This window comes from Lissotriton helveticus, chromosome 5_1 (genome assembly GCF_964261635.1).
Source record: "Lissotriton helveticus chromosome 5_1, aLisHel1.1, whole genome shotgun sequence".
In the NCBI taxonomy this organism is placed as follows: Eukaryota; Metazoa; Chordata; class Amphibia; order Caudata; family Salamandridae; genus Lissotriton; species Lissotriton helveticus.
Genome location: NC_136065.1, coordinates 2,066,792,300 through 2,066,804,793, shown reverse-complemented (window position 1 = coordinate 2,066,804,793; position 12,494 = coordinate 2,066,792,300). Strand labels below are relative to the sequence as shown.

The 12,494-nt window shown below is 43.4% G+C and overlaps 1 protein-coding gene across 7 annotated transcripts in view; it reads right to left on the bottom strand.

Annotated features, from left to right (window-relative positions):
- BAG6 (BAG cochaperone 6) overlaps window positions 1-12,494 on the bottom strand; it is a 440,475-nt gene that overhangs the window by 87,201 nt on the left and 340,780 nt on the right. For 4 of the 7 annotated variants that reach the window (XM_078645986.1, XM_078645989.1, XM_078645988.1 and 1 more), the window contains 7 exons: window positions 4,398-4,485; window positions 3,568-3,980; window positions 2,955-3,273; window positions 2,341-2,510; window positions 2,005-2,058; window positions 1,464-1,566; window positions 1,084-1,208 (listed from right to left, as the gene is read on the bottom strand). In XM_078645986.1, the coding sequence (XP_078502112.1) occupies window positions 1,084-1,208; window positions 1,464-1,566; window positions 2,005-2,058; window positions 2,341-2,510; window positions 2,955-3,273; window positions 3,568-3,980; window positions 4,398-4,485 (1,272 nt within the window). The remainder of the gene's footprint in view (window positions 1-1,083; window positions 1,209-1,463; window positions 1,567-2,004; window positions 2,059-2,340; window positions 2,511-2,954; window positions 3,274-3,567; window positions 3,981-4,397; window positions 4,486-12,494) is intronic. The other 3 variants (XM_078645987.1, XM_078645990.1, XM_078645992.1) reach the window with 1 other exon arrangement.

Below are 12,494 nucleotides of genomic sequence, written 5' to 3'. Positions count from 1 at the left end.
TGCTGTGGACTGCACTAGAGTCTAATCCAAAGAGGGTCTCTAGACTTATAGTACCAGCATAGAGGGGGAGGCATTAGCTGTGCCTTAGTCATTTCATGGTGTGATTTAGCCCTCACGAAGCTCAACATCCTCTCAGAGTGCTGCCTGACTATCTTGTACTTATGGTGCATTCTTGACTAAGTTGTACTGAAAGTCTTCGAATGAGAATAAGATTATGCAAGGGACCGATCTCGTTATTGTAACGGATGGCTCCCTGTGACTTGGAGCAAGATCTGTTACCACTGGGACAGCTACTTCTGGTTGTCAATGTAAACATTCACCTTCAGCTCGAGTGCCTTCAGGAGCATGAATACTACACTAGGTATGGTAGTGAGACACTGCTGAATCTTGTTCCAGCTACCAAATGCAGCTGTTCGATCCTTCATCTACGCTGTCTACTAGTTGTCAAGACTGCAACCTCCATCTTACTGCTAAGAGTAATTTCCCCGGAGGAGCCAATTAGAGAAGGTGGTACTTTTGTTCATGCAGCATTGATAAATGCACTATCTATGCCAAAAAATGCAGATGACATGTATGATCCCTTGGTTCTGAGTGAGGAATTTGGGGGAGAGGTGAAGCTTTTGATGAGGCACTACTGAAAGTTTCAACAGGGTTGTGAACCATGGTTGGCTTGCCCATGTTGGAGCAACTAGGATCATTGTGAGGGAGTGTTTGAGTTTCCGCACCAGTAACGGAATGGGCGGGAGAGGCAGACAATCTGCCTGACCAGTTCAGCCATAGTGCATTGCCTTTGGACAATGGGTGTGGATATGTAGAGGCTAAGCCTGGGCATTTTGCGTTTTGCTGTGTGGCGAACAGATCTATGTATGGATGACCCCACATGTGAAAGAATGGAAGAAGTTTGAGGATGAAGTGTGTTCATAATAGTCAATAGGTATGGAACCGATATATTGCAAACCTTTTTTAAAAAGACGAAAGCTGGATCATTGGGAAATTAAACAAACTCAATGTCAGTGACAAACAATTACCTGATCTTCCAGAGGGACTATCAGGCACTCGTAACAGACCGCACAATATACTTACAATTCGTTCATTGATGACAGCTGTAAGTGCACTTTGCTCCCCTCTCAGGCAGTAGAGATTGAGTGCCAGGCACTCAAACAGGCCCTGATTACAGAGCTCCAGCAGGCGGTTCCCAAAAGTGTTATCTACAAAAAAAGAAGAAAGGAATTAGGGGCATACAATCATTTATAAAGCAGACTCCAGTCTAGACTAATACAGAGCCAAGGAAAAAACACAAAATAGCAGTCAGTTTAGCGTTCAAGTAATCAAATATGTGAGAAAGACAAAAGTCGTTTACTTATCATTTTCAACCTCCTCAGCATCCACTTAAACCAAAGAACCTAAATTTCAAACTCATGGTACAATGAAGTTATTTTACCCAATAGATTTTTTACCCTCACCAGTGCAATGGAGAATGTGTGTGGCAATCTGGTTAAACTGACATTGCAGGAATTCAAGATTTGTTTGTGTGATATCCACCCCGTCCAGCACTCGCACTGAAGCCTGAGTAAGAGGGAAAGAAAGGTGAATCAAAGCATGTCCATTCTAGCCTTAGTACATTCTGGTGCCCCCAGAACAGACCTGTCTCACCTCCATCAAAGTCTCAAATGGGGTTCTTTAGGTGGGGATCGCAATGTAAATTTCATACTTATTTTGCCACTCACTGCTAAAATTGTCACTTCCCTAAAATAATGCTAATAGTCCGCTTCTAGAAAGTATACTATAAACAACTACCCATTTTTTCACACCCTCAACTATGTTCGGGTCTGCTGGCCAGGGAGAGAGAAAACACACCAGAGTCATTCCCTCCCCCATCCAAGAACTATTAGGATAATGCTCAAAGCTTCCTCTCCCCTCCAAAAAATCCATGTTACCCACTGTTTTCTAGCCCATTACTCTCGTTTCCCACCTGCCCAACAACACATTGCAAAAAATCCTTACAAAGCTCTCTCGGATGTACTCTTCCAGCCCGTTAATGAGGTTGTCTGTTGCCATCTGAAATCAGACAAAGTTTGGTTACAACTTGGTGAAGAAATAAGTTGGTGCCAAAGAATACTTTACAGGTGAGGGCACTGTGTAGTAGGCTAGTTTATGTCACAGAAGGAAATTCATATCTCAAGTAACAGGGATAAGTCTACACTGCCTGGCGGCTGGTGTAGGACACATCGCTGAGGCTGCTTCAAATTCGGTTTGTAAATACAGTGCTTTGAACTAACAGAACATAATTGTGTAGTCTAATCGCTCATATTAGAAAAGTCTTTGTGGAACCAGACTTACACGTGTGTTCTGCTCGGTGGGCTCCTGGTTGTGAAGAAACTCTTCTCGGAAGAAGCGGTTCAGCTGTGGCTGAATCCTTTGCAGTGGCTGGAACTGACCATGCAACAGCATCACAATGTCCACCATTGAGAAATTCTGGCATATAAGTGACAACAAGTCGCCAAAAAAACCTGAGATGGGCAGAAGTTCCAAGCAAAATTATATCAAAACAAGAGGAAATAAGTCATACTCAAAAAGTCAATACCAGCATTCATAACTCCTATGACAAAGAACGAGTTAGAGAAAATCATTCAAGTTTGTCTCATTAGTAGATTCACAATTTTATGATTTTAACGTAGTCTTTAAAAGGTGTATTAATGTTAAATGTGTTACTTTCGTTATCATTTGTGAAATACTTCATTACGTTATGTAGGAGGTCATTTTGTGGTATATTTTGCTTTTACTATTTTTCCCCTTTTCAGTCATTGCTATAAGCCTCCCCTTGGAATTTATTATAACAGTATTCATAACTGCATATTATAGAGTGCTTGAATCAGGCATTCGAGAATGACTTGCAACATTAATGTTCTGGTGAAGGAATGCAACCAACTCCTCTTCAAACACGAAAGACTTACCGAGAGCACCGTCTGCACCTGGCTCAAAAATATTGGTGCTGCCACTGAGACGCTGGATGAAGTCGGCAATGCTCTCTGTGCTACCATGCTGGGCATTCAGGGAGCCCATCATGGAGGAGAGAACACCCTGCACCACACTGGTAAAGAACTCTGGTGGAAAGGCATCCTGGTCTGCAGAGGGCCTGCTGCCTGCTCGTTCTGGCCCACTCGAGGGTTGAGATGTTCTCGGAGGAGGCTGTGCCTGTTGTGGTGGTGGTGATGGCGCACTCTGAGTTTGAGGGGCTTGCGCGGGTTGGGGAGTGGGGATCGTTTGAGTTACCTGCACAACAAAAGAGGAACAAATTGGAAAATGAGTTTGAGGCACACAAGGTGCTTGCCCAATGATAAATTGTCTGCAAGTTTTCAAGTAACAATTTAAAACGTTTTAATCAAATAATTTAATACCTGCGATTGTGAAATTTAACATTATGCCACTCACCAAAAACAGCTTGAGAAATAACCCAATCAACATTGTTCGTTCACAAACATATCATCAATACAATTGCTCTGGAATATACGCAAATAGCTTACTAATGTTCTTGTACCAAGAAAGAGAAGCAAGGCAGAAGTATACCTGCAAAAATTCAGTCATGCCTTGGAGAAATGCTGGCACACCAGGCATTGCCACAGTCACTGTAGGTGTCCCCAAGCCTGCAACTCCAGCCACCCCAGATCCTGCAGCACCTAGGATGTTACCCAAGAGCTGGGAGAACTGCAACTCCGCAGTGGTGGGGGGCTGTGCACTAGGATCTGAGCCAGGCATACTGGAACTGGATGAGGTAGCATTACTGTCAGCTGTGGTGGTGGTAGTAGTAGTCGTAGTACTGCTACCGGGGGAGGCTGATGAGGACATCGAGGATGTGGCAGAGAACGACCAGGAAGGGTTCGAGGAGGAAGAAGATGAGGTGGAGGATGAAGAGGATGATGTAGAGGAGGAGGAAGAAGACGGGGCTCTGGTGCTCGCGGGGTCGGAGTCGGTTCCTTGACCTAAAAAAACACACAAAATTATCTCTTACATTAGGATAAGAGCAGACAGTTACAGAGATAAGCCAAGGATGGGAGAAACCAAGGATGGAAAAAAGGAATGGGAACCAGAATGAGGCCAGAATAAATAAAAAAAGATCTATTGTACAAGCAGAGGTAAATAGATCAAGGTAAGAAAATGTTGAGGGAAAATGCAAGGGTAGCAATAAAATAAGTGAGTGAACTCGGGGAACACTGGATGCATACACCAACTCCAAGGCAAGCATTCAAAGTCAGTACACAATCCAACAGGATATTAGGGGAAGAAACGAGTAGATAGTACAAATCAGAAATATTTGTGCGCACTTATGAACAGGTCAGAGTGTGGCTGCATGCTTGAGAGATGCACCAGCACCTCCATCAATACTACGACAGGCTTACCCAAAAGTACTGGCTGCATGAGTAGCTGCCCGACCAGTCCACTGATCATCTGAGCAAGGGGGGCGTTCCCACCATTGACAGGGGCCTGCTAAAGGATACATGCAAAGAATGAAAATGTTTAATATTGCAAGTCCGTCTGTTTCTTTGGGTGCTAAATACCCACAAAGAAACCAAACTAGTAAAAGAAATACAAGAAGTACGACGACTCAAATTGGGCAAAACTCAACATGTCACATAGGTAGCCGCTTGCTATGAAAATGAGCACCTTTGCCTGGACACTAGATGATACAAACACATTTTAACATAACTTTCCTCAACCTGTTGATCATTCAAACTCTGCCCAGGCCAAATACAACAAATGATTCTTGAATGAACAAGTTACTTACTCCAGGTAGAGAATCTATCCAATCAGATTCCTCATCTTATAATATTCCCCAGGCGTCAGACTGGTGGCGGAAAATCTTGAGCAGTACCTGCAGTTAGGTGGCGCTAGCTGCTCGCATAGACGTTATCCACTGTAGATGTGACGAGCGAGAAGCCTATATTGGCACCACTCCAGCGAGCTGACATCAGTTTCTTCATTACTAATAATGCAGAGCCATGTCAGAAGGATGGGTGACTAGTGTGCAGAATCTATTGGGATCTCTTTGGTGAAGAACCTAGTTTGCAGAACTGGGGGGGGTCAGTGAGAAATCGGAGGTTAGATGATCTCAACCATTAAAAAAAGTTAGACAGTAAGTAACTTGCTCTAATAAAGATTTCCAACTGTAGATTCCTAACTTTGGAAAAGATACCAAAGCAATACCTCCGAGGTGTGGTTGCAAACTGGCTCAAAGCAAAATGTCCTGGAGGACCAAAGTGGCAAAATGCCCATTTCGACTGAACTGTCTAGTCAGCAGTGCTTTGTGAACATGTGGAGTGAAGACTACATAGCAGCCTGGCAGATATGCAGTACAGGCACTCCGCTTGCAAACGGATTAGTAGTGACCTTTGCTCTGGTGGAATGGGCAAACAAATACTCAGGGGGGTGAGTTTCATCTAATGCATAGCTGTAGGAAGCTGGCTGTACCTCGATACCAATATTAGGTATACTATGCAAAAAGTCCAGGTATTTCCTTATGAGTGGATAGGGGCTTGTTCTAGCAATCCCAACGTGCGCTTTTTGAGAAAGTGCCTCTTTTGACATGGTTAACCCCCCACTTCTTGCCTGGAAAATGATATGGTTTTGATTGAAAGTGCACAGGGTTCCTGCCAACAAGGCCCCCTGTGACCAAGCTCCTCCCTGAAAACTATACCACGATTGGCAACTTCAGACACACGCCCCCGTAAGTCCCTTGTCAATGGTACCTTGGTAACTAAGGCATGCAGACTGAAGAGGGTCCCCTAGGGACCGCTCACCAGGGCCATGCTGTCTGCCACTGCAGCCTGCATGCCTTGGTACAGAACAAACAACAAAGTTGACATGACATAGTGCCTGTGTGCCATGCCAAGCAGCACTGCCTACGGTATAGGTAAGTCACCCCTTTAGCAGGCCTTACAAGTTCTAAGGCAGGGTGCACTATATCTCAGGTGTGGGCATACCTGCATGAGAAGATGTGCAACTACAATATTTAAGCCTATTCGTAATATTATACGTGCCAGTGAAGCCATAGAGAACAAAGGGCTAGGAACTCGACAACTCTTGTTCCCCAGCACCATGATGGTTTTCTGAACCAAGAGTATTTGGTAACAAACAACTTCTCAATAAACCTGCACGGATGCCAGTGTGGGATTTCTTGGAACATGTACCCAGAGGGCACCTCAGAAGTGCCCTCTGAAAACCTACCAACCATGGTGTGGTCTGGCTGGCTTTAGGTAGCGTGCCACCACAGACATTTCTGGAGCCCTGGGTTAAGAGCCCTTGCTCTTAGGCCAGAAACAAAGCACATACTGGGCAGAGGTGTCACACCTCCTCCCCCAGGACAAGCAGTGGTCGAGAGGGAAACTTTAAAGGCCTTGCCGACTTTGTAATGAGACTCCAGCCTCTGCGGATAGAAGATGGTAGTCCCTGTTCAAACCCCCCACGTTTGGTGGGAGAACCAGTGAGAAAACTTAGTGGGAAAAGGTGTGCTCCCCTTCACCAACTCCACCTCTCAGGTGCTGGAGGCGAAGTGAAGCACGTTTTTCAGTGACCACCATCTTAAATATGGTAGGACTTATTCAACCAGGGCTAGGAATATGCATCCCTACTACAGGAGGTTGGAATAATAGAGGGTGTAAACGCCCCAGGCAAGGAACTCATCGGTCCCTACCGGTCACTCCCTTGTAACGCCCCCCAAATATAGTATTTAGGTGGCACCCCCAGACCCTGAAAGCAGATGCCCGACTACCTAAGAATCACAGACACCGAAGAGCCGCACCAGCAAGAAAAAGAAGGACCAGTGAAAGACTTGACGCCAGTCCTGTCTGCTGCCATTTGCCCTTACTACAAAAGTTGATTTGTCCTGCAGGCCCACCACCTCCAAAAATCTGGGAAGTCTGACAGCCTTTAACTAAGACTCTAAATGTACTGTGGACAACAAACCTTTCCAGAAGAAACTAACTTTAAAGAAGAACTCTGCCCTGAGGAACTCACCTCTGCACCCAAAGCCAGATTCCAAGTGGCCCACTAGTCCTGAAAAGGTTCAAAGACAGAGTCCAATGTGGGCTGATCCCTGCCGGACTGTACCTCGATGCCCGCAGTCTGAATCCAAAGAGACTCTGACTGTGACCTGCCTGATAAGCTGTTTGTTGTGGTTACTGTCCCTTGGTTACTGTCCCTTTAATGGAACTTTACTAGCTCTGCCTTCTTGACATCATTATGAGAATGTTATGTTTTCTCCTGAAGAGTCAGTTGCTGTCTTTCCTTGTTGATGGTTGTACCAATAAAGCTCCTTCTACAACTTTACCTGCTTCAGAGCTTTTATCACTGGCGACGAGGGTCAAGGCTTGATTGGGGACAAGCACCTACAACCATCAACTCCCCTACCTTTGGAATTTCGTTTTAAACTTGGATTTGGAATTTTTTTCAAAATTACGTTTTTCTGCCTTTGGATTACATTGGATACAGTGTATTTGTTTTGGACTTGGTTTCTATCGTCTGGATCATTAATCTACAGACTTTATTACCTCTCTTGGATTGGATTTGCATTTTTCATTTTCTGAGACCCTGTGCACTGTCTATCTCTTCGTTTTTTGGACTACACTTGAAGTCATACTGCTTTTATTCTACATTGGCAGGCCTTGCAGTGCTTTCTTCCTGATTTTGACCTCAATGGAAAACTTGCTGAATTTCACAAGACAGGTACAGTCACTGGTAATGCCTTGAGGCTTACCGTTACCTGTTGTTGTTTGAATTGCCATCGCGTGTGCCATCTTCGCGCCGGTCATTGCGCGAGTGCCTCGTTCTCTTCCCCGCTCCAGCAGCTTCAGGTGAGCGTGTGCCTCGTTCTTTTCCTCGCTCCGGCACCTGAAGAGAACGTGTGCCATTGTGCGAGTGCCGCCTTTCTTCTACGCTCCGGCAGCTTCATTTGGACTTTGACTTCCTGACGTCTGACGACTGACGTCCTACGCGTGACATCATCACGCAGCAGCCATTTTAGTTTTCCTTAGCAACCACGCCGATGCGCACGGCAGCGCATTTTATTTACTTGGATTATCTTAACAACAACGCCGATGTGCACAGCAGCGCATTTGTGATTTTCAGATTACCACGTTGATGCGCACAACAACTCCAACGCAATATTTAAAGAAGAAGAACAAAACTTTTTTCTTTTCTTCGTTGATGTGCACAACAATCTCTAATATTTGGTCATTTTTATGTGCACAAATTTTTTTTTTTTTCTTCACGGTTTTGACTGGTTTTACCCAAGGTTTGGACTGTTATTACTAATTTTTTACATTAGTTTATTAATATATCAATCATCAGTATTTTACTGGAAACTTTGAGAACTTGCATATTTTTTTCCTCACCTGTTGTCATACTTTGTTCTACTTACATTTTTTCATTGTTTGGTTTGTTGTCATAATGGCTACTACATCTAGCATGTCACAGCCACCTCCATTCCTTTCAGAGGAAGGTGAACCCATTCTCCCTTGGAAGAGATGGAGGAACTTGTTTGACTCGTCTTTGGTTGCTATTGGGGGAGAGAAATTTTCAGCTTTTAGAAAACAAGCTATTTTATTACACAATTTGGGTACTGAGGGTAGACATACGTATGATAGTATGGACACTATACCTATGGGTGGAGCTGATGGTGAACCTGCAGATGTTTTTGAAATGTCTATGACCATGTTGGAACAGTATTTTGGTCCAAGGATAAATGTTTTAGAGCGACATAGATTTTTTACTCGAGTTCAGGGATCTCGTGAACGTATTGGAACGTATGTTGCTGCTTTAAAAACCCTTTCACGCACTTGTGATTTTGGTGATCATTCTGAATCTCTTGTCAGAGATCAACTTGTTCGATGCACGAACAGTTCTAGGGTGCAAGAAAAATTATTGGCAAAAAATCCTTCATTGAAAGAGGCAGTAGCTATTGTAGAGGGTATGGAGAACACCTCTACATGGGTCAAAGAAATAAGAAAAAATAAAGAAAATGAGAGTCAAACTGTTAGCGATCATAAAATGAAAACTCCTGACTCTGTACACATGTTAGAAGAAGATGAATTCACTGAATGTCATCAAGATGTTGCTAAAGTTAGTGTTGGACCTAAGGGTAAACCTTCTCAAAAGAATCCATCTTTTCAGAAAGGTTCTTCTGAAACTCGTCCTTCTTTTAGGGAATCCACTATTTCTAAAGAACATGATTCTCGTCAACAACGTTCCTTCACCAATCAAAAAATGCGTTGTTTTAGGTGTGGAAGTTTCTTTCACACTTCCAATTTTCCTCAATGCTTTGCTAAGGACAGCATTTGTAATAATTGTGGTATCAAAGGGCATTATGCACGTGTGTGCAGGTCTGGTAAAAAGAAAGAAGCCAATGGACCTGTTTCTGATATTATACGTACAGTTGTGGTTTCTAGTGTTAGCGAAGGTATGGTTGATGTTGAACACATATTTATGCCATTTTGTGATATAGCGATTGACAAGTTTGTATTCAAACTTATGGCTGACTCTGGATCTCCTTTTACCTTAATTGGGAACAAAATTTGGGATGAGGTGGTTGGTCTAGAGAATGTTAAACTCTTGCCTTCTGATATCTCTCCTTTGAGTTATAACAAGTCGAAGATAGAGGTACTGGGTTATACTGTAGCTAACATTTCTTTCAGAGGAAGATGTATCTCTGGTAAGGTTTATGTTGCTGTCAGAGGTGATAATCTTCTTGGATGGCGACATCAGCATGATTTAGGGATTATCCTTGATCCAGGAGCAAAGGATCCAAAGAATCAAGTTATGTTGAAGGAAGATTTTCTTGCTGCGCACTTTCAAGTTTCTACTTCTCCTCAAGTAGATTATGTGTCTAGTTCTGAGACATATTTTGCTGATTATCCAAAAGTCTTCGCAGATACCTTGGGATGCCTAAAAGGTTTTGAGCATAGAATTATTCTCAAAAAATCTGCCAAGCCATGTGTGCACAAGGTGAGAAAGGTACCCAACATGATGCTTGAGCCACTTAAGTGTGAAATTGAAAGATTGTTGAAATTAGGGGTGATCGAAGAAATAGAATCATCTGAATGGTTGAGTCCAGTGGTTTTAGCACCCAAGGATGGTGGAAAGTCAATTAGAATGTGTGTGGACTTACGCGGATTGAATGAATGGATCTGGGTAGATCGGCAACCATTACCCAATATAGCTGAGAGCATTAGTACCTTGAAAGGTGCGAAGGTATTTAGTGTACTCTATCTCTCTTCAGCTTACCATCAAGTTGTATTACATAAAGACTGCAGACATTTAACATCCTTTGTCACGCCATTGGGTGCTTATCAGTTTTTACGAATGCCATTTGGCTTAGCTTCAGCTGCTGCGTGTTTTCAAAGAATAATGAAGATGGTCTTGGGTTGTCTTTCAAATGTCATGTTCTTTCAGGACGACATTTTGATATATGGAGTGGATGAGGGTGAACATGACAAGGTACTAAGGTCTGTTTTGAGCAAGTTAGATGAGAGTGGACTTACTGTAAAGAAGGAAAAGTGTCGCATTGGTTTAAAATCAGTTACATATTTGGGACATGTCATTTCTGGGAATGGAATTCAGCCCAAACTGGAGTTAGCTGAGAGTATTGTAGGAGCACCGACTCCTGTGGACAAAGATCAGGTTAAGTCATTTTTAGGGAGGGCGGAATTTTATTCTAAGTTTGTCAAAGGTTTTGCCAGTCTTGTCGAACCCATTAGGTCTCTTTTAAAGAAGGGTGTACATTTTTTTTGTTCTGCTGATTGTGAAAGGGCGTTCAAGTTGGTAAAAAAGGAAATTGGTAAAATGCCTACTTTGGGTCATTTTGACTCGAAACTCAAAACGATTCTCACAACTGACGCCAGCCTTAAGGGTTTGGGTGCTGTACTTTCACAAGTGGTGAATGGTGAAGAAGCTGTTGTTGCTTTCCCTCAAGGGCCTTAAGGGAAGCTGAGATTAATTATTCTTGTATCGAGAGAGAAGCGTTGGCGGTATTTTGGTCAGTGCTCCACTTTAAATTTTATTTGTGGGGGATTCCTTTTGTTGTAAAATCTGATCATCGTCCCCTGGTACAAATCTTTTCATGTCATCAAAGTGATCATATGACGCCTAGGTTGAAAAGATGGAGTGAAGGATTGCAAGAGTTCAACTTTAAGGTGCAGTACATTCCTGGATCGAACAATAAACCTGCTGATTGTCTCTCGTCTTCCTATTGTAGGGGATTGTGTCACAGAGGGTGTTAGTGTGAATTGGGTTTTGGAGTCTAGTATTTCCAAGGAGGAATGGTCACGGAGTGTGGCTGATGACGTTAGTTTTCAAGTGCCTAAAGGTGTAATTAGAGATGGTTGGCCTAACTATGATGCTCTTGAGGGTGTTTTGAAGCCTTTTTGGTCAGTAAGGGATGATTTGACTTTCATTCAGGACAATTTGATGAGAGGTGACAGTTGTACCTCCAGGCGACTTGAGAGAGAGGGTCATTAACATAGCTCATGAAGGGCATTTAGGTAGGAATCTCACGAAGGCTCGTATTAGAGAGGTACTGGTGGCCCGGTATGGATAGCATGGTGGAGACTGTTGTCAAGGATTGTCATTTGTGTGCTGTCAATGACAAATCACGCGCCACTAGTCAATCCCCTTTGTCTCCTGTTGAAGTTCCTGTTGCCGTGTGGACTAAATTGGGCCTGGACATTGCAGGTCCGTTTGAACTTATGCCTGCGCATGAAAGATTTGTTGTATTGTTAGTTGATTTTACTTCTAAATGGGTTGTTTCCAAATGCATGAGTGTTGTCAATTCTAGAACGGTGATTGAGTTTTTGAAGGAGGTATTTGGGTCAGAGGGTGTTCCTAAATTTCTGCTCACTGACAATGGGGTGCAATTCACCTCCAGAGAGATGGATGATTTCTTGAAAGACCTTGGCATTATTCATCAGAAGACAGCTCTTTACTCTCCACAAGCTAATGGTCTCACGGAGAGGATGAATAGAGTTGTGAAGAGTTGTGCACAGAGGGCTTTGGAATCCAAAGTTTCTTTTAGCAGTGTCTTGAGGGAGACGTGGTGGGCGCATCGCACGACTCCCAATGCTGTCATGCAGAGATCCCCTTTTGAAGCTTTATGGGGTAGGTTAACTTGTTCTAAACTCAATCCTACCTGGCTTCCCGAGAAGGGTCGTGATGACAGTGTGGAAAGAGGTGAGAAGGAGGGAAGCGTTGACAAATTATCAGCAGAAATATAAACAACGCTATGATACTAAGATGCATGTCAAACTCAGGAAGTGGAATGTGGGTGATTGTGTTCTGGTGAAAAAATCCAAGTGTGGTCATAAGGGTGTTTCAAACTTCACTGGTCCTTTCACCATTGTTTCCATCAGGAAAAATGTTGTCACTTTAGACAATGGTTGCACTTGGAACATGTCTAAATTGGCCAAGTGTGATGCTGTTAAGTTCTATTCCAACAGCAGTTCCAGTTC